At 41.0% G+C, this 27823-nt stretch overlaps 2 protein-coding genes across 3 annotated transcripts; both read left to right on the top strand.

Annotated features, from left to right (window-relative positions):
- Positions 1-711: 711 nt before the first annotated feature.
- On the top strand, positions 712-8574 carry LOC306783842 (sorting nexin-4-like). Its single transcript, XM_079277660.1, has 14 exons — positions 712-838; positions 1580-1704; positions 1957-2098; positions 2259-2408; positions 2756-2803; positions 2953-3008; positions 3989-4061; positions 4309-4370; positions 4956-5021; positions 5207-5296; positions 5907-6006; positions 6201-6346; positions 7034-7148; positions 7288-8574. The coding sequence occupies exons 1-14, from the start codon at positions 746-748 to the stop codon at positions 7333-7335; spliced, it is 1314 nt and encodes a 437-aa protein (XP_079133786.1). The 5' UTR covers positions 712-745; the 3' UTR covers positions 7336-8574.
- Positions 8575-10237: 1663 nt separating this feature from the next.
- LOC306783176 (uncharacterized protein) lies at positions 10238-27165 on the top strand. 2 transcript variants are annotated; one of them, XM_079276719.1, is made up of 12 exons: positions 10238-10519; positions 16054-16172; positions 16996-17158; positions 17346-17467; positions 17807-17951; positions 18448-18480; positions 20314-20391; positions 21433-21459; positions 21926-21943; positions 23282-23398; positions 24363-24422; positions 24521-27165. In XM_079276719.1, the coding sequence occupies exons 1-12, from the start codon at positions 10456-10458 to the stop codon at positions 24547-24549; spliced, it is 975 nt and encodes a 324-aa protein (XP_079132845.1). In that variant the 5' UTR covers positions 10238-10455; the 3' UTR covers positions 24550-27165. The 2 variants fall into 2 exon arrangements, with proteins under 2 accessions (XP_079132845.1, XP_079132844.1); XM_079276718.1 differs by having other exon boundaries at positions 21923-21943.
- Positions 27166-27823: the final 658 nt, after the last annotated feature.

Genomic DNA, 27823 nt, shown 5'->3' with positions numbered 1-27823 from the left:
GGGGAAAGCTTAAATTACACATATTCTGCAAACTGAATCAATTCAGTTAAAAGGGGGCATTTCACAAATACAAAGTCATTACTTTTCCAAAGTTGGCAAAAATAAGAAACAATACGAACAAAATCACAGGCTCTGTGAGTAAAATGGAAATAAACACCACCAGTAGATGTCAGCCTTGCCAAAGCAATGCACTAAAGGAAGATGGGAAAATCCAAAGGAGGGTATTGGGTTCACCAATTCAGCAAAGCTGCATGGAAACTTCAGAAACCATCAATTGATCTGCTTCAAATGTGCAGCATTTTGAACAACAATCATGGTAGCAAATCCCAAGCATTTTGTAGGCTAATACCTGCACATTAACACGTGGGAATTGCTTTTTTGTTGTTCTGAATTGAAACTTAACCACTTTATATTGTCACTTGCAATGTTGGAGTAATTTCAGTACAATTTAAGGTCTTGTTATTACCTCTAATTGCATTGTTGCATTCTACATTTAATCAGTCTTATATAATAAGACTATTGCCAGAGATGGTTATGATATTATATTGTTATTGTGGATATGTATTCTAGTAATATTATTATCGTATTTTGTTTTATTACTAGTATTCATTTTGTATGAGCCATGTATGATCGAATGGACATTAATCATTTAGTTGTATCAAAAAGTATATAGTGAAGTCTGCAACGCGCATGCGTAAAGCAGAGGAAACACTACGCTGCCAGCTCAGTTGACAACAGCAGCCAGATGATGACAGACTCTCGAAGTATCGAAGAAGTAGCTGTGATCGGTAACACCGACATCTCGTCAACAGAATCCGAGAACAACCTCATAAACACGGTCGTACTTTTTGATATACTTTTCTTTTTTCTTTTTTAGCTAAAAAGCCTGTTTTCACGAGTCAACACTTTCCCAAACAGGCCGAACGTAACAGTTAACGTTAGCTACGTTAGGTGGAGTCAACGTGAGTGACATGAAGCAACTGAGACTTTTCCCATTCACCTCTTCAAAGCTAAACTTAGCTATTGCTAGCTCTGCACGGTATCGATACGGTTACAAAGTGAGCTCGAGTTGCGTTTGCTAGCGGTAGTTCGAGGCTAACGTTCCTTTGTAAACTTCTACTCCTGCTGTTAGCTCGCTTGCTAGCAAGTTTGAACGCTAAAGCCTTGAGTTGACTTTAAATTATCCAGAGATCCATTTGTGTCTTGCAAGTCCAGTCTTATTTACCGTGGTTTCATTTCATTTCCGGATACATAAGCAACGATGTTTAGTACGTAATGGTGGTAGTATTGCCTTGTCGTGTGACCTGCACACGCCTGCCATACTCTTTATAAAGACGCGTTGCAGAAAGTTATCTAACGTTGCAAAACAGCACTTCATCCGCTTGCATAGTGTAGAACAGAATATAATGACACTTCACTGTCCACCAGAGTGGGCATTTGTCTTTGTTTGTCCTGAGAACCATGCTTACCCTGCACAAACCTCTGTTCACCTGATATTACTTTTTCTGATGCTCCCTCATGTGTTTGTCTTTTTTTACTCTTGTCGTGCCCACTCATTATTATTTTCGTGTCTGTATAGATGGTGGAAAGAGGGACAACCCTGCTGAGAAAAATGGAGATGAATGTGACCGAGGCAGAGAAGAGAACAGGGAAGAACACTGTTAACATGCAGGAAACCTATACAGTCTACCTCATAGAGACACAGTAGGTCATGAACTGGAGTCTTTTTCTGCTGCCAGCATATGCAAACATCTTCATGGTGATGCAGAAACACACAGCTGTGACAACAAGAAGAGTGGAGTGGCACCACTTTCTCCTACACACAATAATAGCACACAGGACATTTGTTTTATCTTGGCCGATGTTATGTCATAGTGTCCTTAAGAGTACTTAAGTGAAATACTGCAGTTTGACACCTGATAACAACACTGTTTATTCCCATTCCTCTGTCTACAGGCCAGCTGAGACACTTCCAGAGGGGGGTACTGCCGCCACACCTGACACTTTGTGGCGACGCTACAGTGAGTTTGAGTTGCTCAGAACATACCTCCTGGTCACCTACCCCTACATCATCATCCCTCCACTACCAGAGAAAAGGGTGAGAAAATAATTACAAATAATTCATTTGCCGGGTATAACTAAGGCCGTTTTGTGATAAAACTTCGTATGCAGTCTTTCTTCCGTTTCTTCCTGGTAGTAGATACGCCCCTTATCTTTTGAGGTGATATTCACATTTGTTCTTTTGTCCCTCCTTGTAGGCAGAGTTTGTGTGGCACAAAATGTCCGCCGACAACCTCGACCCGGACTTTGTTGAGCGACGGCGAGTCGGCCTGGAAAACTTCCTGCTTCGTGTTGCATCACATCCTGTCCTTTCCCATGACAAAATCTTCTTCCTCTTTCTGACAGAGGTAAACGCTTAAGCCTCACTCATTCTGGTCCACATAATGTCCCATTGACTGCTTCTGCCACACTTGGTCTCACAGTCTAACAGGGATTTCAAATTGACAATAACACTTTGGCCAAACACTGCATGAAGCTGCTCTTGTTTGTAAATATTTGCATCCTTCTTGCCACACCTTCAAATTGAACGGTCGCATTTGTAGTTCACCTTTTCCCTGTATCCTGTAGCAACATGCTCAATGCAGCGCAGCCCTTTGTGGTTGCTTTGTTGTTGTTTAAAAGCCCAATTTGTGCACAGCGTGGTTGATAATCCTGTCTATCATGTATCGGTCATCTGTCAATCATCTGTCCTCAGGAGAAAGAATGGAGGGAGGTGGTTTTGGAGACAGGTTTCCAAGACAAGGTATAGAGTTAGATTGTCTCCTTCACATTTTACATGGATGTCAGTGTTTCTGTCACTTGTTTTATTATAGGCAAAGTTCTTGAATGCTCCTGTTTGCCATATGCAACATAAAACCCTGTTAACGTGTGTATACTTCTGTTCCCCACCAGTTTGACTCCAGACTGAAGTCTCTGAGTGCCATGTTCAGAGTCAAGAACCCTGACAAGTAGGTGAAAAACAGACAGATAAAAAGTTGCCTTTTCATTGGTTTGCCTCTGAAATGTTTGACCAGGATTCATACAAAGCAGGACATGTAGTCAGATTACTGAATCATGGTGAAATAGTTTTCTTAGGAGCTGTACTGTGTAGACCAGGGGTGTCAAACATACGGCCCGCGGGCCGGACCCGGCCCACCACGTCATTTTATGTGGCCCACGAATCCGCCAGCAAAAAAAAAAAAATAATAATTTTTTTTTTTTTTTTTTTACAAAAATTTAAAGTTAGATGTGAAAATAAAAATATCCCCATGGTCGAAATTATGAGATAGAAAGTCGAAGTGATGAGATGGCATGTTGTCTGTGTGCCGACATTAAAACTATCACAACAGGTGGACAGGAGATGCAACAGCCCATAAAGAGGATTTCCAACAAGTTTCTCAACATGCGTACTTCTCTGTACTGAAACGTCATCAGTCTCAGCCCAAGTACTGTTCCAATTCAAAGTTCACATCGAGCCAAGCACGGCCCTAATGCCCGGATGTGGCTCGCTCTGCCCATTTTACCCGGGATGCATCGGAGGTGACTTGTCTGTACTTGGGACAGCCAAATATCCCAGAATGCATTTTGCACCAGCAACAGGAAACAATGGCGGAGGAGAAATCACACAACTGGAAGTACGTGTTGTGGAAGTCACAGATATCCCGGGAAACTAAACTAACTATGTTAGGAGTACCGTAGTTACATTTACACCGTCTTACATTTACAACCGGCCCTTTGAGGGCGACCGTGATGCTGATGTGGCCCCAGAGTGAAAATGAGTTTGACACCCCTGGTGTAGACCTAATTCACAATGAAGGATCCCAGTGGCACAACAGGTAGTAAGACGTAAGATGATTAGAGTTTCTCATTAGAAAATGCTCACGCAACCGAAATGTTTAGATAGAGTTAAACACTGTTTGAGTTCTGATCCCCGTGTTGTGTTCTCCAGGCGATTCACAGCACTGAAACTCTACAGTGATGAACTGAACTCTCTCATCTCTCAGTTACTGAGGGTGCGGGTGGTGAGTATTGGCATGTGTGAAACGCACACACACACACACACACACACACACACACACCCCTTTATTTAACTGTCTGCTGAGGTTTGGGTAGTGATTCATGCTTTTTTTTGCATATTATTGTGTTATTTTGCCAGCCTCTGAGAAAAATGACTTTAGCTTTGTAGATTTCTTGTCATTTTGTCTATTTATTTTTCCGACATGAATGAATGATAATGATTCATTTGATTGTTTGTTTTTTTTATTATAGAAAGTAGCAGACAGGCTGTATGGAGTTTACAAGGTCCATGGTAACTACGGCAGAGTCTTCAGGTGAGATATATATATAGATATATATATATATATCTATATATATATATAAAAAAACTCAGTTTTGGCCTAAAAGAGGGAACTACATTTATTAAAATGAAAGCATCAACAAGCTCTAAGCTCACATTAAATGACACGTAGTGCATATACTGTGTCCAGATACCTCAGATCTACACTTTTGCTGATAGAAACATGTAAGCCTAATCATATTTTACATCACACTGAATTTCTGAACATTTTTCCCCTTTAAAGGCGTTGCATTTTTTTGGCATAAGGAATCGGATGTGAACTTCTCCTACATGTAGTATACATACTGATGACTTCAGTGTTAAAGGGGGTCACAGGGTAATTCCTTTGTTCATGGAGAGGCCATGTTTCGACTTCATCATTTTCCTTTGGTTTTCTGTACTATTTTTAGATGCTTAGCGAAATAATTTTGAAGCTTCAAGATGAATTTTGTAAATAAAACGAGGCTGTAAACGTCCATGAGCAAATTGTAGCGCACAAAGCACTTGTAAGAAAAAGTCTTCAGGCTGCATGGACTGAACTGAGAGGTGCAGAATTAAACCTAAATTGTTGTGTCTCCAGTGAATGGAGTGCTATAGAAAAAGAGATGGGAGATGGACTACAGAGCGCGGGCCACCACATGGACACGTAAGTGGACTAAAGTTGCCCTTCAGCTCCTGTACCCTCTCACACACTCAGACTGTAGCTTACTCTGCACTTAAATGTGTTTACTGAAGCAGCAACACACCATTAAACTACTAACTTCAACACATTCTCAAACATAATGCCTTCTCTTTTGCATTGGTTCCCTTTTGAATGCGACATGTGAACAGGTATGCTGCATCAATAGATGACATTCTGGAGGAAGAAGAGCATTACGCAGACCAACTGAAAGAATACCTGTTCTACACTGATGCTGTCAGGTACGTTTGAGAGACGTATCTATACGAGGCCAAACAATAAGCCGGAAGGTAATATTAGTCAATCTAACAAATGCTCTTATTGGTTTTAACAGACCATCAGAAGGGATTGCAAGTCGGCACATTTGGTTTGAAGAACCATCATATGTGCTGAAGTTGAATTGATAATCAAGCATCAGTTTATTAATCCTTCGAGTTTTCTTGACTCAGTGAATTGGTATTTCATTATTCATGTTTCTTAATGTGAGTAGCTGTAGAGATGCAACCCTGTCTTTTCCACACTCCAATTTGTTCTTATTATTTCCTGAGGCAGACTTTAGAAATATCCAACACTGCCTTTTTGTGACTCCGCCTCATGTTGCCATTGTTCTGTATCGTTCTATTGAAAACAAAGTAACATGCAACTGCGCTAATGCAAATGCTTTATAGCGTCTGTAAACATCTTTCAGCAGAGCATATAATGCAGACCAACAAGAACTGATGTTGGGGCCCATTACTTGGAGATCTCTTATGTCTTTATCATCCGTCTGTCTGTTTGTTGTAATCTTAGTATCAGGATGCAGCAATATTTTCAAAAATGTGTCAATTTCTGAGTGTGTGTTTTTGTATTCAGGTCAGTGTGTAGGAAACATGAGCTGATGCAGTACGAGTTGGAGATGGTAGCTCAGGACCTCGTCCAAAAGAAACAACAGAAGGAAGAGCTGGCTACTGGGGTAAGGCACTCACACACTCTCATCGTCTCTCTTTCTCCTACACACACACACACACACACACACACACACACACACACTGTCAAGTCAGAATTGTGCACGACAAGTGATATAAATGAGCAGAATGAGTTTTTTTATTATTGTGATCTGTTTTGATGAGAGCATCAGTGAGTCAACTGATGTGTCTGTGTGTGCAGACGGTTCGGGTCTTTTCTCTGAAGGGGATGACCAGCAAACTGTTCGGCCAAGAGAGCCAGGAGCAGAGGGAGAGCAGGTTGGCGGCCCTGCAGCAGAGTATCCGTGAGGGAGAGGAAACGCTCAAGGAAAAGAACACGGAGTGCCAGTAAGCTCAGTAGCAGTGAATCAATCCTCTGTCTGGAAAAACATATCATCTTTTTTTTAATCATTTGCCCGTCATTTATATAATGAATTGTTTCACCCAGTGTTGTGCATGAACACACTAAAAGTGCGCTTCATTGAACGTGTTCATGTTTTTGGTGAACTGAATGTGTCCGTTTGCAACTAATGAACGTGAAACTGACGTTCGGCGTAGAAAACGTTGAACCTCGTTCCAAGTTCTTCATCACAACATTTTCAACAAGTACAAGGAAGTCATTGACGAAGAATGAGAAAGTTAAAATACAAGGCTAAAATATAAACATAAATAAAATATAAAATGAAGGAATATAAATTAGTGGAAGACGATATTTGAAATAGATAAACTCAATGTAAACAGTAATGTAGTAATATATATATATATATATATATTTTTTTTTATTACAGAGATGTAAACAGTTTCTAAACAATAAGTAAAGTATAAAAAGTTAAGTGTCAGCATAATGGATTCAAGTCAGAATCTGAAATCAGGTAGGCGCGTCAAAATCTGGTATTATGTACGATTTAAGAAGACATCAGCAATTTAACTCAGTCATTTTAAAAACACCACATTGTTTGTACTTCCTCTACAATGACTTATTTCGCCCCTCAGAATGAGTGACATCAGCATGTGTCTTTGTGATTGTGTCTCCAGAGAGTTTGTGCGAACAGCCTGGGAAGACATTGAACGTTTCAAGGAACAGAAGGACAGAGATTTGCGTGAAGCACTAATTAGCTATGCCATCATGCAGATCAGCATGTGTAAGAAGGTATGGGGCTCCTTTACTTGTACACTTCCCTACATCCGAATGCCCGGCGTGTTGATCCTTCAGCAGTTCTGCTCCCAATCTGGTTTTTGTTTTTCTGTCGTTCTCTCAAAAGCACTCTTGTTCTTTGTCACTCCATCAGGGAATCCAGGTGTGGTCCAACGCCAAGGAGTGTTTCAACAAAATGTGAGCCACTTTCCAGCCAATCACTCACTTGCAGCAAAACAATAGCAATCGGATTGTTCAGAGTGGGACCATCAGCCAACCTTGCAGCCTTACGGAGACGGACCATGGGAGCCAAAAATACTGTCCCCACTTTGTTTGCTACGCTGAATGATTCTGCCTTTCTCTCTCTCACACACACACACGCACATTTATTTAGAAAAAGCACCAGAGTTATTTAGTTGATCCATGCCTTTTAATTCCAAGTGTCTTTAACAGTACCATTCACGTGGCATTTTGCTAACGTTACTGTCCTACTGCAGATGACCCAAAGTGTTCCTCCTTTGTTGAACAGCTGTCGGCGTGTCGTAGAGGAAAATCCTGCACGAATAATGCGTGATAAAAATGTCAGGTGGAGATTTATCAGAAACAAGAAATTGTATTGTAAGGCAAGGGAACATGGACCACTTCCCTTTCTTCTTTTTCCTGAAATATGTTTGGTACACTTCATGCTGAAGTCAGTCTTTATGCTGTTGTTAATCGATAGCTGACCAAAGTGCTGAATAGTACAGATCACAGGTGGGGAGCACAGGAGAGGGGTAGTTTCGGTAATTGATGAGAGATTTATTTTCGTTTTGTGCCAAAAGCAAAGAGCCATGAGTAAAGTTACAGTCGAGCCTCTTTTTGTTGAACTCCTTAATGGAGGCTTTCTTATTCTTTAGCGGACCGAAACATGGCACCACAACATGGCACGCCTTGTGACGCCACAAACTACCTGATCTACCAAGTGCAACCATAAGTGTTGTTAAAGCGACACACTTACGGATCAGTAGTTGAGCTTTTTCTTTACTTTCAAGCTTTATAGCCTTAATATGAGCATTGGTCTTGTAAAACAGGGGAGGGGCCCTTTCAGCCACACTGTCAATCTGCCGCTCCTCTTTTTCTGATGTGAAGTTATTGCACAAAATAATAGACGTGAGTTCCAAGCATGCCTCAGGTCAATGTTTGTGAAATACTGACCAAATGGTGGAAATCTTTAACTATGGATATGTTGGCTCCTCAAATTCTGGCTCAATACATATGCTATACATACACAATACATGTTCTACTTTTGCTTCCTTAATATGATATCCTGAAGAGGCAAGATTGGTGCAAGATGGACGTGTAAAAGTTGTGCTAGCCCTGCCCTTTCAATAAACAATCAGTTGACTGAAATAATCCCAAATTACAGCTTTATGTATGTTTTTATAATCGTGTTCAATGAATGATTTTATGTTCATGTAATCATTGTGCGAAGACACTAATAAACATTTCTTTTTTAAACTATTTTCATTGTGTTTTTATAACAAATACTGTACATATGAGTCGGAGGTGGTGAAACTCGGACGACATGTGGCAGTGCTGGTTTCACACTGTTTACAGGTTACTGAGGCAGGATGCTTGCTGAATGTCCATGTGTCACATGGCATTTGTTTGTATTTTAATGAGCACATTCAAAAGGTCAGACTACTGTAATTCATCAGTGTCAAAATAACAGCCTTGCCTCTATGCAAGACTTGTATTTTATTTCCAAGACACCTGAAGTGACGGTGTGTGAATCAGATGGGTGTGTCTGTGAGTTGATGCTCATGTGACGGATGCCTGTCAAGTCCCATCATGCATGAATTATGAGATCACACAGGAAGTTATTCTCTTTGGATTTGTTCCCTAAAACAATAAGTATGTCAAGCTACTTCTGATCTGGTGGGGAAAAATGCACAACCTTTTTAACAATAAAAATATTTAAGATATTTAAAAAAATGGTCGCTCTTGATGTATGGCCTGCTCTAAGGTATTTTATTTTCATCATGTTAGGTATTTACTACAAATTAATAACATGTGCTTCATCTGGTATTAAATGATTTAATAGATGTGCCCCTTCCGTCACCATTTATTATGTACGATATGAAAAACGGCTAAATTATAATAATAATTATGACATAGAAATATAGTAAAAACCCGAATATGGTGGTTTGAATGCAATTGTCTTCACACAAAAAAAGAAGGCTCTTTCAATATTTGCACACTGCAGCTCTGAAGCGCGAGACAAAGCCTGGAACCGTTTAATGTGAACTGTGAAATAATGAACAATTAGCGCCACCTGACGATCAATATCGGTAATACAATTCGATTTGGCACAGAGGCGACTGAACAAAGTGGTAATGAAAAAGAGAGGAGCCCGAGGAAACGAAAGCAGCATGCTCTCTTTTCAAATCCACCTACTGGTTGGTTTGCATGAGATCATGTGTGGTTTTCTCAAATGGAAACCTGACATTAATTTAACATTAAAAACAGACCAACGCCTTACATTTCCCAATCCAGTAATTCACTGTACTCTTTAGGAACCTGTTATTCTAGTAAATCCAAGTAAAGAGACTTATGAGGCTGTAAAAATGTCACATGCTGCCTAAATCATAGCCAATGAATAATCGAATATATATGGAAATGCCTAGAAATAGAGATGTTTTCTCAAAATGTGTCTGAACACATACAGACAGATACGATTGGTCTTGTTAGTAGGCTACTTGACCGGTTATTAAAATGAATGGGACACAAGAAGTGAAGTTACAGTCCTAAAGGTTGCTTTATCTCAGTGAATGGGAGCAGCTACCGTGGCTCTCTAAAAGGACGACGACTTGAATGAAATACGGTTTCTTAATAAGGAGTTCCTGGAAAATTGAGCTTTTCCTCGCATTGAAAAAAAAACGATTACCAAATTGTTGGCAACAGCCATAACATCGGAAATGTTATGAACACTACTGATTAGTGGGGATGTAATGCCCTCACAGCACCACACACAGCCCTACTCGGCTGCCTGCCTGTATTTGAGAGAAGAGACCCGCCCACCTTAATAAAGACTGGACCTTCTCTCTTCCAATCCAGACAAAAGGAGAGGACGACAGATCCACGGTAGCGCGCACTGAGCTGAGCATCCGAGCACCTTGGAGACTCCACGGTTTTGATCCGACGCGCAAGAACGCACCGGTACACCTACACGCGCGCCCTCCAGGTCCACCTGAAACGTCCAGGCCGGTTGATTGTCCTGTTTGAAGGCAGAAGAAAGAGGGTCTGAGCACCGGTTCAATCGCAGCCAGAACACCGTGTTCCCATGATGTCATACCTGTGGATTCTGCTATTAGGAAGCCTGCTGGCTACAAGCGCCCAGGCGCAAGGTAATGATTTATTTTCCAATTAATTCAGATCAGCCTTTCGCTGTCTGCTTTTGTCTGTATGCACGCACATCTATATCTATCTATCTATCTATCTATCTATCTATCTATCTATCTATCTATCTATCTATCTATCTATCTATCTATCTATCTATCTATCTATCTATCTATCTATCTATCTATCTATCTATCTATCTATCTATGAATATATCTCTATATATGTATATACCTATATCTATATCTATATATATATATATATATATATATATATATATCTATATCTATATCTATATATATATCTATATATATATATGTTTTTTTCTTCTCTCTGTATTGTTCATCTTCATCCCACTGTCTCTTTTAACCCCTAATTCATATCCCTTCGTCTCACCTATCGTTCTCTCCTTTTCTGCCAGTTTGCCTCATTACACATCCGTATGTGTCTGTCTGGCAGCCTCTATGTATGTGTGTGTGTGTGTGTGTGTGTGTGTGTGTGTGTGTGTGTGTGTGTGTGTGTGTGTGTGTGTGTGTGTGTGTGTGTCTGAGTGCAATTACCAGTATCTTTTGCCAGTCTGTCTGCCTCACTGTCGGCATGACAATTCAATTCACCTTGAGCTAAACACCGCTTGTTTTAATCCGTTCGCACTGAATGAATAAAAGCAGCTCTGTCCTCCTTTTCCATACGGTGATTGTTCATGCCTCTGCAGCCGAGACATTATCAGTGAAATAGGTGTGTGTCGTGTAATATGGCCATCTTTTTTGGACATGAGTTTTGGCCCACAGGGGTGTGGTGGGCCCATTGTATTTCCCTCCTGTTTTCTCTCGTTCCTCCTCTTTTTAAGTCTCTCATCTTTGTTTTTCCTCTCTATATTTTCATTCTTCATCAATTGCTCTTTTTTCCCTCTTCAGCTGGGCCCCTGCCCTTCCCCGCGGCACATGTAATGATTCCAGATTGTTCAAACGAGCAATAAAACTCCGAGGGAGAGAAAGGAAGTATTGAGAAAAACAAATACTCTGGGAAAGATGGAGGGAAAGGAGGGGAGATTAGAAGAAGATAAAAGAGATATGGTGTGGCCGATAAGAGGGAAAACAGAGAGGTATACAAGGATGGTGAAAAGTGAGGGAGATAGTCAGAGCAACAGTGAGCCTCATGGTCATTATGCAAACAAAATTTCAGTTGAACGTTGGTGCACTTGGATGGCATTCGGTGTAATCTCACTCGACCGGTTCACTTTTTTATGAGCAGATAAACCACCAGATAGGAGCCACCCTTACACCCACACTTTCACTTTCCCACACACACATCTTCTTTTTTTTTTCACCTGGGATCCTGTTGTACAGTGACGTAGGAAATCTCCATTGGAGAGTTTGCTCGCTTGCATGCAAGTGGTTTAGAGTGTCACCGAAAAAGATGGGTTGTTAGGTCAGTCGCATGTGTGCACATCATGGACGGTGTGTGTAAGCTGGAGAAGTTAAGGATAGGGAGTGCCTCGGTAACTCCAGCTCCAGCTGCAGACAACACCCACCGAACCGACTAGTTTCAGCGCCTTCCTCTCCCCCAGGGCCGTCAGCATCTGTGTGTGTGTGAGAGAGTGTGTGTGTGTGTGTGTGTGTGTGGGAGGGTGTGGGGTAGGATTTAAATGTAAGAACGAGTGTGTGAGTGAGGGAGTGCTTCATTACTGTGTGTGTGAGTCATTTGTAGAGCATATGTGTGTCTTAGAGGCAGATGAAAGCAAAAAGCGCAGTGTGATTTGTGCCAGGTGTGAACAGTGTGTTTGTGTGCAGACTTGTCTGGTGTTTACACCTTCAACTACCAGTACATAAAACACTCTTTTGGTGGATAAGTGAAAGGCGTGCACATGCGCACACACACACACACACACACACACACTCCCTCTGCTCCCATGGGGGCAGTTTCAAGGTGTGCATGATTGGGGTAAACACTTTCTGTCCTACAAACACACAATAGAGCCATACCTGACAGAACAATGCACTGTGGAGGTGCTGTTGTATCACCTGACACACATGCACACACAGTTTATGGTGTACTGTTACGGGGGAAAGGGTTGGTTATTGTATGTACACACAATATTACTCAGTCAACACGCACAGGCGATCTCACACAGGCGTCGAACACAATCTCAGGACAGGAACCAACAGAGTCAGACAATGAAGTTCCTCTCGCTTTGTCATTGATAACATGGTTCACACTCCAATGTATGTAGGCCGCATGTTACAAAAGTGCAGCGATTTAAAAGAAGATAGACTTCTTTGTTGTTTTGTAATAATAAAAGGTGAATACGACAAAAATGTAATTGAAGAATTGTTATGAGGTGTCAAAGTAAACTGTTTCCTCACGCGTCAGCCTTTGCATATCAAAACAGTGGTGCCAGCATCAAGGCATCACTGCAGCCCTACAACTTCCATCAAGGCGTGTGTTCACTGGAAGTGCAGTCTTCACACTGTATCGGCTGTTAGTAGCTCACCAACATGATGTAACTTGCTGAAAGTGCTTTTTTATTCACTTCACGTGTATTTCATTTTGGTCGCAATTGGTGCTACATTTCCAATGAACCCGTTTTTTTTTACCTGTTGTCATGACCAACTTCCTGGAAAGCTGATGCCGCCCATGTTAGTTGAGCATCCCATGTGATATCAAAGTCCTGCTTGCCTGAATTTATAGAACAGGGAAATTAAATGAAATGCTTATCTTTCAAACATGTTGCTGAGCACAAAGATGGGAACAGGGGGAAACGGCTAGCGCGGCTCTATCCAAAGGTAACAAAATTAATAGAAAATGTAACCTTTAATAATGTTTTTGGATTGACACTGTCGGAGAGGTTTATGATTACTTAAATGTTTAATATAGAACATGTGGCAGAGCAGTTGTGTTGGATTAGATGTACAATAGTACTTGATAAAGTGGCAAAGGAGTCTATCAAGCCACTGGACTAGTTTCCTAAAAGAACACAATGTAACTGACAGTTTGGTGTTTTTCCACATGTGTAAACTGGTTTGACTTAAGTGTCCTCCTCGGGGGGACCTTTTTGCATGTTAACACTGCACATGCTGCACACAATCGTACAATAGCGTGCGGCCATGTCAGAGGCACACAGATGACTTATCGGCCTCGAGGGGAAGCAGTGGCAGAGAGACAAAGACGGTTAAGTTAAGAGTTTGGGATGGAGCAAGAGAGAGGAAAGCGGGGAGACAGTCTTAAAGATAAAAAGAAAAAAGGGAGTGAGGTTCTGGTTGTGCAACAGTTAGTTTCTCTGCTGTACTAACACAAAACAGGACACCGCTGAGTCAAAGTGGCAGAGTGAATGTGAACTTGCCTTTACGTGTGTGTGAACATGTGGTTGTTTGTACGTTTGGACTAAAAGGGAGGAAGAGGTGTTTCAATGAGTTTGTAGGCACGCATGTGTGTGTGTGTGTGTGTGTGTGATGGCAGGTGGGGGTAGGAGGGGGTACGGACGCATGTTTGTAGTGAAGGTAGATAAAGGAGGAAGTGGCGAACTGATAGATGGGAACAGAATGTTCTATGGAGTGGCAACGGAAAGAGAGAAAGAGAGTTAGTATGGGGCAATCTCTCTCTCTCTCTCTTTCTCTCTCACACACACAGTGCATTAGAGCCACACACCTCACACACACACAGTGCATATAGGCACAATGCCAATACAAGATGTGCCCAATCATTTCCCACTTAGACATAACACATAACATAACACACATACTCGCAATCAACAGAGGTCCTGGTCTGACAAATTAACAATGACATGTCAGCAGAAAGTAAACTGTTTCACTGTTTGTATAGTTTTGACATATCTTTTACTTCTTATCATGAGCCTTCCGCGCACTGGCGAGACACATCAACTGGCATCTCAGCTTCGTTCAACAAGTTGAATGTCCTGCCACGGTGCCTCTTTGACGGAGACAGTGATTTCGAAGGTCGACGTAAAGATAGTGAATCAGAAACACCCACACACACGCATTCCTGTTTATTGAGCTCGGACTGCTGTTTGATTCTCAATAAACTATTGAGGCCACTGATTGTTGTTCATCTTTGGTGCCCAAGCTCATACAGTGACATTCACCGGAGAAACAGGACTTGAGGCAAACAAAGAGTGCTTGTTTCGATTGCTGTCAGTAACCATGCGTCTGTGCATGCCTCACATTTATATTTCTGCGCGTGAGTGCATGTGATGTGTGTGTTTCTTCATTCTTTGTTCGGTCCCACTTGTTGGTATGGATTTGTGTGAAGGGTGTGTGAAGGAAGCCAGGGTGTCACCAGCACTGCTCCCTTCCAGATAATTACGATGCAATTTACGAAGCAACACATACATCAGATGTGTTGATGCCGCTCCGCCTCAAGGCTTCTCTGACTTTGATACAATCTGACTTGGCAAACGCAGGGATCATTCATTGGAAGCTCTCTCGGCAATGAGCAGCTGTTAGAAAAGATGAAGGATTGTTTTCTGTGAGCATATTATGGAAGTCTTATTACTTTCTGAGATGTCCTCAATTTTCCACTTCTAGTTTTCTGATTGTGTTTTCCTTCCTGTGCATTTCTTTTGCACTGTTTCAATGCATTCTTAATCACTCATACCACCATTTCTAGATGGTTATATCTCTTATTTAATGGCTGGTACCTGTATTTGGAAGAAGGTGCTACCCTGATGAACCAGCATCATGGTGCTGCTGAACTCAGCGGAGCAAGGAATGCTTAAGTAAGTGCGCAGATTTGCTGTTTCAGCTTCTCACATGCGACTGGGGAATGTCACAGCACTGACTCAAGCACACACACAAACGCCATGCTCATCGCACACACAGAGCGACAAAGACACGCGCTTTTGTATTTTCTCATCAGTACAGAGTTGCGACGCTTGCGCTGTGACGTCGAGTCTGCTGAGGCAGGTGAGCCGGCCGTGATCGATGTCATCCAGTTGTGGCTGCAGCGTTCACATCAGGGAGCAATCGGAGCAGGGCGTGGCTCCATGTGTCGGTGGTGATAGTCGTGTTAGAGAATGTGATGAATCCACAGCAGCTTAACGACCACTGAGACAGATGATTTGAATGGTCATAAATGAGAACAGATGGATTAAAGGCATGCTGTTTTTAATTTGCAATGGTTACACTAATCACCACCAGTCTCGTGTTCTATTTGTTCTATTTTATGTTTATGTTTCCACTTATTTGTTTATGAGCAGCAGAGGACACACAATAACAGTCAATACAGTCAATTTTAGGGATGTTGTGTTTTTAATTTGCAAGCTTTGAAAGGAAGAAGAAACTAGCTTTGAGACAGATTCTGGGTTGCCATGTCTGATTCCTTTCTTCTCTAAAAAAGAAAATGACAGTTGCTCCAGCTTTTATCTGATGTGTATATGTTCATTGAAGCACCAGGGTTTCAGAACAGCCCTCAATTTGTTTCCCACATTTTGAAATTGATGTGTCTCAGTAGTTGGAACTTCACTGGATGTGTGCTGTTTTTATTTTCATTATTCTATTACTTTCTTTCCTCACATATCTATCTGTAGATGATGAAGCCCCAACAGAGGAGGCAGCAGCTCCTGAGGCCCCGGCCCCTGAAGCAGACACAGCGGCAGAGGTCAAAGTAGATTCCACCGCTGACAAGGAAACTGGGCATACAGCCGAGGTGAAGAATGATAATACTTTTGTTTATTGGTTTTAGCTTGAATCCTTTTTCCAAAATCTGTCAATCAGTCCAATCTTCTTCTTCGTCTTTTATCTCAGAGAAGGTCTCCTGGTGAATCACGAATCTTAAAGCAACCACTTTTGCTTTCATCATGGTACTGAGTGTAATTTTGTAATAACTGGTCGGCGGCTGTGGCTCAGGGGGTAGACTGGGTCACGAGGTATAGCCGTTCAATCTCCGGCTCCTTCTGTCCGCATGTGGAAGTGTCCTTGAGATAGACACTGAACCCCAAGTGACACCTAAAAAAATGAAATAAGTGCAGGTCTGAATAATGTTTGGGTGAATTATGTGAAAAATAAAGTGTTGTTTTTAAGTTTGGGTTACTATGACATTGCAAACTTTTTTTCTCCTTAGTCGCCGTCCTCCCTCCAAACCTTTAATCAGAATGAATCAGTGTTTGTGGGTAACAGTGCCTCTGAGCGACCTGGATTCAGTTTAATCAAGAACATAGTTCTCAATCTTCAGGCAGTTATTTGATAAGCTGAGTTGTATCAAACAGCTGAAAAACATCTCATGTTCGCTCTTGGTTGGGTATTGAAAGTCTTATGGAGCATTATGTTATTGGCATGACATGTAATGAAAGCTCGGTGTCTTTGCCCTTTTCAGACTGACTTTATGTTTTGTATTCCTCTTGCTTAGTACAAGAAAGGGATGGTGACATTTTAACAAATAAGCTGAAGTGAACCTCAAACCCCAAACCAGAGACTTGTTTTCTGAATCATTACTGATAATCATAATAATCATAATCATGTGCTGAATATAGGAAGTACCACCAACAACAGCGAGTGAGCCTGATAATGAAGCCGGTGAACCAGTGACTCCTGCGGTTGTAAAGGCAGAACCAGCGGCTACGCCTGCAGCAGACACAGCGCCGGAGGCCGAGGCCGAGGCGAAGGCAGATGCAGAGGCCGCTACAACAACAGCAGGTGATCAACAAGTGTTCAAATGTGAAAATATGCACACTGAAAACAGCTTGTGCACAGTTGTTTAAAATGACTTTTCCAGCCTGTCTGGTTTTGCTTGCAACATGCATTAAACAGTAAGCTATCACAGCCCATGCACAACACTTGGATGATAAAAACACATCATCCCCTCTGTTTCCCTCTCCTGCAGCGCCTGCAGCTGATCTTGAGGTCATTGATCCAACGGCTGAGGAACCAATTGCTCTCGGAGATACATCGGGAGATACATCGGAAGCTACATCAAGCACTGGTGCAACACCTGCTCAGGAGGAGGTCAGTAGCAGAGTTTGAAAGGCTTCAACTTATTCAAATCTACTGTAACAAATGTGGAAAAAACTTCCATGTTCCAGTTATGCATAATTGCGGACATGCTGTTTATAACACAGATATTATTCAGGAACTGCTATGCTAATGAGAAGTTAATGTGACCTTTCTACATGTTAATATTTTATATATTCATGTATTATTTCTTACACTGTTTCTTTAATTGTTTTTAAATCTCCTTTTCTTTTGCCTTATGTTTTGATGCTTTTAATGGTTTTATGTGAAGCACTTTGAATTACCTTGTTGTTGAAATGTGCTATACAAATAAACTTGCCTTGCCTATAATAGAGTGGACCTGAGGCCACATCAGCAGCAGGTCCAGCTGTAGCAGATAATGAGGAAAAAGCAATTGTTCCTACTGCTGATGCACAACCAGCAAAACCAGCTGTTGAGGAAAAAGTCCAACCAGAAGTGGAGGTCCTTGTTCCAGAAAGTAAGAATATAGATGTTCTGGTGAATACCGTGCACTCATCATGTGAAACAGAAGGCAACAAGGATCCCTGTGTCACTGATATACTTTATTTCATGAAAGCAAGAACTTCAATGCTTGTTTCCTTGTTTTTACCTAATTACGTCGGTACAGAATAGCACCCTGAGACAGTAGGTAAGAACTTGTAAATTGTTACATGCTCAGGCATTTTGGACCATGTGTAACTTTTTGATTTGTATTAAAAGTACACAAATTAGCAAATGTATTCTGTAGATGAGCTCACCCCTTTGGCATGCGTGTCCTTTACATGGGGAAACTGTGAAACGTCCTGTTCTGCCCCTTTGTTCTGCTACATTCTGTCTTAATTAACACGCCATGTTGTGTCACGGCAGCAAAGGACATTTGTGTATTATGCCTTATAATTTATGCTCAGCATTTTTGGCGTTTCTGTGTGGATTTAAGATGTTTGCATGATTCTGTTCTTTTTCTTTGCCAACAGTTAAGATGGAAGATGTTCCTGAGCTGAATACCGGTAAAAAATATATTTTTTTTCATGTCATTGTCATGTTATGTTTATTTATTTGATCAGGGAAAATGCACAAAGAACATTAACCCGATGTAAGACAAGAAGAGTTGTAATGTACCAGGTTTTAGCAAAAATGCTCTGTCGTTTGAAACATTTCCAAAGCCACATTATACGAGCACCTCAGGAGAACACAATTAAAAACCCATTTTATTTCAGTAACCACGGTAACAATGAATCCACAAAGAAGGTGAACTGCTGAATTGACGCTTGGGACAGATGGAAATGTTGAAGTCCTACATCTCAGCATTGTAATAAAACATGACATGAGTGGAAAATAGGTTGGAAATCACTGAGCAGCAATAGTAGTCGTGGTTCAAGAGAGAACTTTTGAAGCTCTGCTCATTGTGGATTGTGTTTGAGCTGAACTGACTGAATACTTCTGTCGTATATATTTCCTTCAAACTCTGAACCGACTGCGATATGTTAAAACATATTAGTTCTCCACACTGTCACCATTTGACCCCAGGAACACCCGTGAGATTATTGTCGTTGTGGTCATTTTGTGTTGTCAGTCATTTAAAAACATGACCAGCTTTCATGAGATATCGTGTATCATTTTGCTGCAACTCCCCTTTTTCAAAAACAAATGAATGGAAAACAGATGTGCTTTTCTATGAATCACGTAAGAAGGTTATGAGGTGGGATTTTGGAGTGAGTAAGGAAACCTCAAAGTGTCGCCCTATATTATTTATCTTTGCATATAATTGTATTCTCTTCTCCATTCTCTCTCCACTCATTTCACCATTTCCTGTCCCGAGTGGCAGTTGTCCATACCTGCTTTATAGCAGAACATCCTCCTTTCCGTCACTCAGAGATAGTCATTTTATACTAGGCTGGCCATTATCTCCTCTTAGTCATGCAAACAACTAAGAACATTGCCGTGCAGTGTTGAGGAAATGATTGCTAGGGAAGGAATCTTCCATGTGACATCTGTTCAGGGGAACATTCTTGCACGGTGGTGACAAGAGGAGAAGAGTTGAGACATGGAAAGGAGGACAGAGACACAGAGACAGGAGAGTGAAGAGAAGAGAACAAGGTCAGGGAGAGGTGTAAAAACAAAAGGAAAGAGATAAAGGGAGCCGCAAGGGGACAGAGTAGAAAGGAGAAGGTGGTGAGATTAATGGAAAGGCCAGAGAGGTATAAAAGAAGAAAGGAGGCTCAGCAGATAGGATCGGAGTAAAACTTGGCTCATCACGTAACATTCGTGTGTGACAAACGGTGCTTTACAATGAGAGCAATTCTTAGTCACAATGATTTAATGGCAGGACTTCTTTCAGGTCACTGGATCATTATGCCCCTGAGCTTCTATCTAAAATAATTCACCAATCCTACCTCGCCCCGCTCTGCCTAAAGCTGTTGTGTTCACAGAGTCCCACGTGTCGTGTAAGTCACTTGGGTTTTCCCCCAATGAATACAGAGTCAGGGTTTCGGTATTTTTCCTGAAAGATAAGATCCTTTAATCTGAGTCCACACTGGTTCACGAGATCACCGACACACCCTTGGAGCAGTGTTACAGAGTCTGCAGTCCTCTGCAGTACCCTGCAGAGGACACCTCTGCAGGGTACTCACTGTAGTGAAGTGGACAGTGTAGCTGATACTATCATTAAATAGTTCAACATGCAACGGGGTAGTATAGAGTGTTAAAGAGATGACATGTTTTCGGTTAACATCTGGAAGATAACCCTCATGGGCGGGACGGCGAAAAGTGAATTTCCCTACGGGGATTAATATTGCATTTCTGTTACCAATAATATCTAATATGTTTTTTTTCATATGTAGGGTTTGACTTGGAAGATGCTCTGTCAGACGACAATGCGGTGGAAGGCCCAGGAGAGAAGAGCAGCTTTGAATCTGGGCGTGAGTAACTATTACAGCAATACTTTTGATATTATCACGGACCGGATGTTACACCTTCTCCGAGTGTTTTATACTTTAAACTAGTTAGCCTAAACTTCCTGTTTACAAGACCATGTGAACAGGAAGTGGATGGGACATTTGATAATTAATGTAATTACTTTGTAAATGTGGAAGTTAGTGTCTTTTAAAAATAGGAACATTTCAAGAACATGACTCGTCATCATTCTCTGGAGAGGATTATAGTTTTACTTCATGTACCCCGTTGGAGCAGAGCAGCTTATAGAACTCATAGGTATTTGTGTCTTGAGCTAAAATAGACGAATCTCCCCATTCAGCATTTTATAACTCTTAAGCTTTCCTGTTTTTGTCACGGCGCCTCATCATAGTGCTTTTAGACATTCTTCTCGTAGGTTCTATAAGCTGCGAGAATGCTATTCCCTCTGTTCCTATGACAAGACAACGAATTGAATCGTTTTACCTCCTGCGTCAAGAAGGTTTAATCACCAGCCGCAGAGCAATTTGACAGCAACACTTTGACGCTGATGGTCTCGCAGCGTTCACCCTTTACTCCCAATCTGAAAGCAGATTCGTCTACGTCGGTACAATCATTATAATCTTGTGAAATGCGCACTTCTTTAGTGCTCTGTTATCAGCAGCTTTGTCAAGTTAAAGCAGGTAGAGGGCAGCCATGATGTCCCAGGCGTATACAGACAGGAGATCACAGGGTTGTTTTGCATATTGGAACGAATCATAGATCAGAGTGAAAGACATCGAGAGCGTGTGTCTCCTTCAGATATTTTATCTCTGATATAATAAAGCCATTTTAATGAGTGTGCAGAAGAGACTTGCATCGTGGTATGTGTGTGTGTGTTTACAGACCGGTTAGGACAGAAATCCCAGATTTATTAATGCCTTCTAGGTATAAACTACCACAAAGTAATAATAATAATGCTGCTCCTTTCTTCTTCTTCTTTGCCTCATGTGGGTTGTTGTTTTTCCATCTTCCTTAAATCACCTGTCTCTCCTCCTTTCTCCTTTTAGCACATGCTGCTGGCGCAAGTGGAGAGGGTAAGACTTTTTTTGTTCATGGTCAAAAATATATATGATAACGAAACAATTGTCAAAATCATGCCATCTTCTGTCCAAATCGCAGAAATGCCAGACAGATACGTAGCTTCGCAGCAGCAGTAGGGCTTACATATAGGTAGTTCTGGAAACTAGTGAAACACCCAACATACGACTAGCATGCCTCTGAATAAACAGGAAACAAGACTCAGCGGAAAATGTCTCTTCCCAATTGTTTTAGTTCAACCAATGTTTGAAACTGGTCTTCCGAAAGAGTATTTCACCTTGAATCCTTAGTCACGCTACTTCTGTTGGAAGTGCTTCTGCTGAAGCTAACTTCTGTGATTGTCAAACGGATACAGTTTGACAGATGCATGGTTGTCCCTGCTGAAATACACCGTTACATTAAATATGAAATGTCCTGTCATGTTGCTAACTGTACTCGTGTGTTCTCTGTTCTAACCAGCAGACAAACCTGAAGTCCAAGGTGAGTTATCTTTCTTTGCTTTATTTTTTGGTTTCAATACATGAACCCACCCACCCATGCACTGCCCCAAACATATACCTGCAGCTGCTGCATGACATATAAAAAAAAACTTTAAGAAGTACCTTTCTTAATTAAATGAATGGCAAGTCCAGGCAAAGGAAAAGGCAAATATTTCTAATTAGCAGCTTGTCTGTCAGTTTATCCCTGTATGCGTGTGTGTTCATGCAGTCTTTTTACACCAGACAAACCAGACAAACCACCTTGCTGACTCACTGCCTCCTCATGTTTTATTTCACCTAATTGCACTGACTCATTCCTTTTTCTTTCATGTGTCTTGCGTCACACGACTCCTCTGACTCATTCCACCCCTTTTTGGTCTACCTTTTTGACTTTGTTCGTCACTATATTTCCTGTGCTCTTTCATTTTTGTGAACTTAAGTTGCTGACTCACCCATCACACCCGAATATCCGTTCTGCCCTTCCTTCTTTCTCTCGATTGCCACTTCAGCATATCCTGCCGTTATTACATTGTCTTGACTGAATGAAGAGCTAGTATTTAGAAGAAATGCGACGAGGAAAAACAATAATAATGGATGATAAACAATCGGTAAACAATCCCTTCGGTCAGATTTTTTTACTCATGTTTAGTTCAGAATGGCAAAAAACAAATTTTCCAGTGATTTACGGTCTGGTTTGTAATCTTCACTTCTACCTTCCTCATTCGTAGTAAATTCAGAAGGCTTAGCAGCATCATATAGCTATTCAATATTTGTGTAATGTTACCTTAAATGGCCTGGTGATGCGCCTTCATCAAACCTTGAATAACATACAAAGTACATGTAGTGTTGTAGTGCAGTCGCCTGCCATTAGGTGTGTCAAGTCTTTATTGTATCAGCAAGAGGAAATACCTAGTATATATACTGTAATAGGTTAATTAAGTCAGTTAAATCAATTGTCAATTGCACCAGCAAATAATGAAATTGTGTAAAAACTGAGTAATTTAGTGATATTTGCACTCGTATCAACCTCTTGTGTTACATTATACAAGTGCATTGCAGGTTTTAGGTGTGCATGTGTTGGTGTGCCGTTAACAGACAGACTTACGACACAGCAGGAACACTATTCAGGTCGGTGTTGTCATAGTAACTGGGTTACAGGTGCAGACAGATGCTGTCACAGTGAATGCTTTTTGGGGTCTAAATGGTTGGGTAGGCGAGTGAAATGGCATCAGAAAATGCTGCGACAGGATGATGCATCTCAATCAGACGGGTGCATTATGTCATGTTATTCGTCATTTCAACTGCAAATCTTTTTTGTTTGTTTGTTTCCTACGTGCAGAGGCCGGCTCCGGCTCTTTGGCAGCCATCCTGAGTGCAATTGCGGTGTCTGTAGTGGGAGCAGTTGTTGGATACTACACCTACCAGAAAAAGAAACTGTGCTTCAAAAATAGAGAAGGTAAATATCTTACAGACGAATTCATTAACTAAAAAACAAATAACAGGAAACTTAACTGCTGTACACAAGGCTTGATGTTTGCTCGATCACAGCACATTTAGACTCTAGTTCCTTCAACAAGGACCTGCAAGTCGAGATGTGTTGTTTTTCCATTGCTATCGGGTGCAGGAGAGTACTGCATATGGTTCACTTGAACCATAGCAGAATCAGAGCCTTTAATCAAGCTGCCAGCATCTTTAGTAACACTTTGCTTTAGCCAGCCTCGAGGGCGAGATGGGCGGGGTGTGTGACATTTGGTCTGAAAATCATAAGTTCTAAAGGTCAGCAGTATTTCTTTGAGCTATAGTAGCCTCGGCTTCATCCCTTATAGAGTGTTGTCACTTACAGTCAACTCACACACATCCTGCATACCAATACTACCGATTCAGCAAAGTTTACTTTACAGTCAACATGAGCAAAAGGCCATTCAGCTGAAGCAACGTAAGACAAAAGTCAAATATAGGTAGAGATATATATGTATATATCAGTAAGAATAAGGACTGTAGTTTGACTATTGATAGCTAGTATTCATCACATGTTTTGAATATGAATAGAAATGTTTTTTATATATATTTAGTATTCATGAATATGAATGATTCTTGATCAGCGGTAAGGATTGTAAATAGCAATGTAATTAGCAGGTACAGCGTTGCAGCTGCTCCATTGACAATACATGGGCAGGCTTGACTGCACAGAAATGATTTGTTTTTAGCTTTTACAGCTGAGACCAACACATCGTCACAGTGGTAAAAATAAGCAATTCGAGCCGTGAAATGTTAACGTCCTCAGAAAGTCCCCCGGCGTCGCACTTAATTCGTTGTCACTTAACTAAATGCTTGTGAAATCCAAACGGTCATGTGATGATTTGTCTGCTTCAATTTCCCCGTCCGTGTGCGTCTATCTGACTTTGTCGATCTCTGATTAGAAGCGGATCCAGAAGCTGCACGCAAAGCTGTTGCAACAGAGGCTCAGGCAGATCCCCATGGTAGGACACAGAAAACACACCCACATAAACAAAGAAGATACAAACACACAGATCAAACGCATGGCATAATATCTTAACCTTCTTTTTCCTTTTTGCAGTCCTTAGTAACCTGCTGAACTCCTCCTAGACCAGCAATGATCACATGACTGCCTGGACCAACGACTGGCAAGCATAGTGGCAAATCTCACTGTTGAGCTCTATCTTCTTCTGTGGAGCTAAATTACTGTGAGGCCCCGGAGTAGGGCTGTGTGTGTGTGTGTGTCTCTGTCTGCTTGATTTTGTGTGTGTGTGTGTGTGTGTGTGTGTGTCTGTGCGTGCGTGCGTTTGAGCCCATGTGTGAGTGTGCATACGTGTGTGTGTGTGCACATGTGTGGGGAGTAAATATATGTGAACATTGAGGGTTTTATGATTGTCAACACAGCAATTTAACTTTCTACTTGTGTGGACATGAAAGAGAGCCAATCTCAAATTAACCATGAAATGGCAAAATTAAAGAACCAACTTTTGTATTTAATTTGTATGGCCACTATCCAGTTCTAGTAATTCAGTGTGAATATAAACCAGTGACAGTTATTGGTGTTGTAGATGTTTAACTTTGTACTGAATTCTAAAAAGTGGATTTTTCGTTGTGTGTGCTAATTCTGTCATTGTTTGAGCCACACATATTATTTTGAAAGTCCACTGGCAACAGCCACTTAATTCAAATATTTTGTTTTTGTTTCTGTAATAGTCTGCAGTACAAATGCAGGATAGATGGATAACAGGGGGTTCAATAACTACCACTGTATCTCCTGGATTCTGGCGAGGGGAAATATTATAGGATAGATTCTGGGGATGCTACATGGTCCAATGTGTGTTCCCTGGACCAGTGATGTCACTGTGTGTGTGTGTGTGTGTGTGTGTGTGTGTGTGTGTGTGTGTGTGTGTGTGTGTGTGTGTGTGTGTGTGTGTGTGTGTGTGTGTTTGTGTGTCTATTTGTTGGGTTGGTGAAGGGGCTTATTAGTTTTTAATCCTGTTTTGTGACTACCACTTCTCCTCAGTCAGTTCAATAAATTAGAGTGAAATTTCCAATCAAACAAAAGAACAATTGTCATCTAACTCAGTTCATTCATGTCAAATTGGTTAAAGAATTAAACACATATACATTCATTTGACAATGTTATTTGAACATTTAAAAGTGAAGTGGAGTCTACAGTCCAACCCAGTTTCTGTCAATGGATGAATGTTCACCTGATATGGACAAATTCAACAGAGGTCATGTGGTATTGTATTAGACATTGTTCTGATGTAGTATGTGGCAGTCTAGTTGTAATGCAGTAATTTATCCTCCATAGTGCCTTTCACTGACACAGCCTGGCTTGAACAATCGACTGACACACAGGGAAGAGAGCTGGGACAATACAAGTGAAAACAGGCAAACTAGTCGTTGAATGTATCAAAATATACTCGACAATTGAGGAATGTACAATCTTAATGAATTCATAATCATGTTGGTGGTTGAAAAGCCTCACCTTGGACTGTTTATGTACGTGACACTGTTACATTATTGTAACAGCTGCTGTATCCGTTCATAGTGGGCTGTTTGCTGTTTTACGTCCAGTACTTTTTTTAACCAATATTGAATACAAACTCTTTTAACAATCTCACATTTCAGCCATAAACGTATCCTCTCTGCGTGTCTCTTTATTTGAACAAGCCAGTTGCTGTCGCAGTGTTTTTTTTATCATTCATATGTCAACCTTACGGACACCATTCACCTGTGATTTTTATATGCATTTTACATTTAGCAGTGGTTGATTATTGTGAAATGCCTCAGAAGCAGCGCAAGTGCTTGAAAAAAAGAACAGTTACTCTTTTTTTTGCAGCTGTAGCACAAAAAAATATGAACTTCTGAATGTCTTTTTGTTGCCTTGCAGTTTTGTACTTGCTCTGCACCCTTTAAATTATGAAATAGGGTTACAGAGGTTGCATTGTGCTGCAGTTCATGTAAAGTGTGTTACTTGTGAAGCACCATATAGCTGCAATACAGGACAGAGACTGTTGCTAACAGCCTAGCCTAGAACTGAGAATTATTCAAAGTCTGTGATGTCACATATCGATTAATCCTACTGTGCAAACTGTGGGCTGGACACTGTGTCAGAGCTCTGGATGAAATGCCTTCTTATTCTGTAATCTGTGATCGAGTTTCTCTTCACATTGGAACTAAGTGGATCGTGTGTCTGAAATCTCTCAGTCCAGTCCACATTTCGTCTCAAACTGTCACATTCCTTGTAAACACAAACTATTGGAGCATAGCATCCAAACCAGAATGTAAAACCAAGGAAATCGTCAACTTATTGGGTCCTAAAGTGCACTTCCCAAAAAAATGCTAAGGCATCAAAGTGGCACTGACCAGTCCTGCCTTATACCGCCTCTTGAACATTCCAGAGAGGAAAACAAAGAACAATGTCATCATCAGAAAGTAAACGATAAAACAAGCGGAATGTTTTGCAGGTGATTTTAATAACAATCTCTATGGGAGAAGCACTTTCCTATCCTGTATATATACGTCTTGATTTACGAAACATATTAGACAATTCATTTTTGATTTAGACAAGTGACTCTTCCTTTTTATTTAAATACGCTGTGTTTTAATTTTGTGTAGGAACTGTCTTCAAAAATTTTTTTCCATCTGGCACTTGTATTGTTGTTCTGGAATTGTGTAAATAATGTTTAAGGAGTCAATAAAACCGTTTTCGTGGGAGTTTGTGTTTTACTTCCCTGCCAGATATCTTTGTCTGGTGTGTGTGCGTGTAACACAGTAGGTCAAAAGAACTGCTTAATGCATCACTGAACTTAAAGAATGATATTGAAACATTGGGATTTTTACACTAAAGATGTATACAACACATACACCATTTGTATGTAAAGTTTATGAAGCTATGTGTGCCTCTGTCACTCTGTTTTTGTGACTGCAAGCTGCTGGAAAGTTAAGTAAGCTCAGGTCAACAAAAAACAAACGGGCATCTGTCAGAAAAATCCACGCGAGACGGGTGTAAAAAATCATTCATCAATGGACATTTATTCTTGCAAGGAGACAGGGTTGATTCACATACAGAATGTTCATCAAGACCGCTCGACGATCTGTCTCAGAGTCTCTGGTATTTATACTCAGTAAACAACATGCAGTGGGCTGGCACAGGGTAACACACACACATTTCGCGTTTCACACAGCGTCTACATATCTGGACACTTTTACAATTCGTTCTAGTACAAAGGTCACTTTCTCGTAAGTCACGGTCGCAAATGATTGGCGCTTTCGACAAGTTTATTATCATTCTTATTCAGGACAAACAGCTGAAGTGTTCTTTCGGCAATCAACTGCTTCTTAATAGACTAAACATCTGCTGAAGATGCCTGGT

The sequence above is a fragment of the Melanostigma gelatinosum genome (assembly GCF_949748355.1).
Source record: "Melanostigma gelatinosum genome assembly, chromosome: 10".
Taxonomy (NCBI): Eukaryota; Metazoa; Chordata; class Actinopteri; order Perciformes; family Zoarcidae; genus Melanostigma; species Melanostigma gelatinosum.
This window is presented reverse-complemented; position numbering and strand designations above follow the sequence as displayed.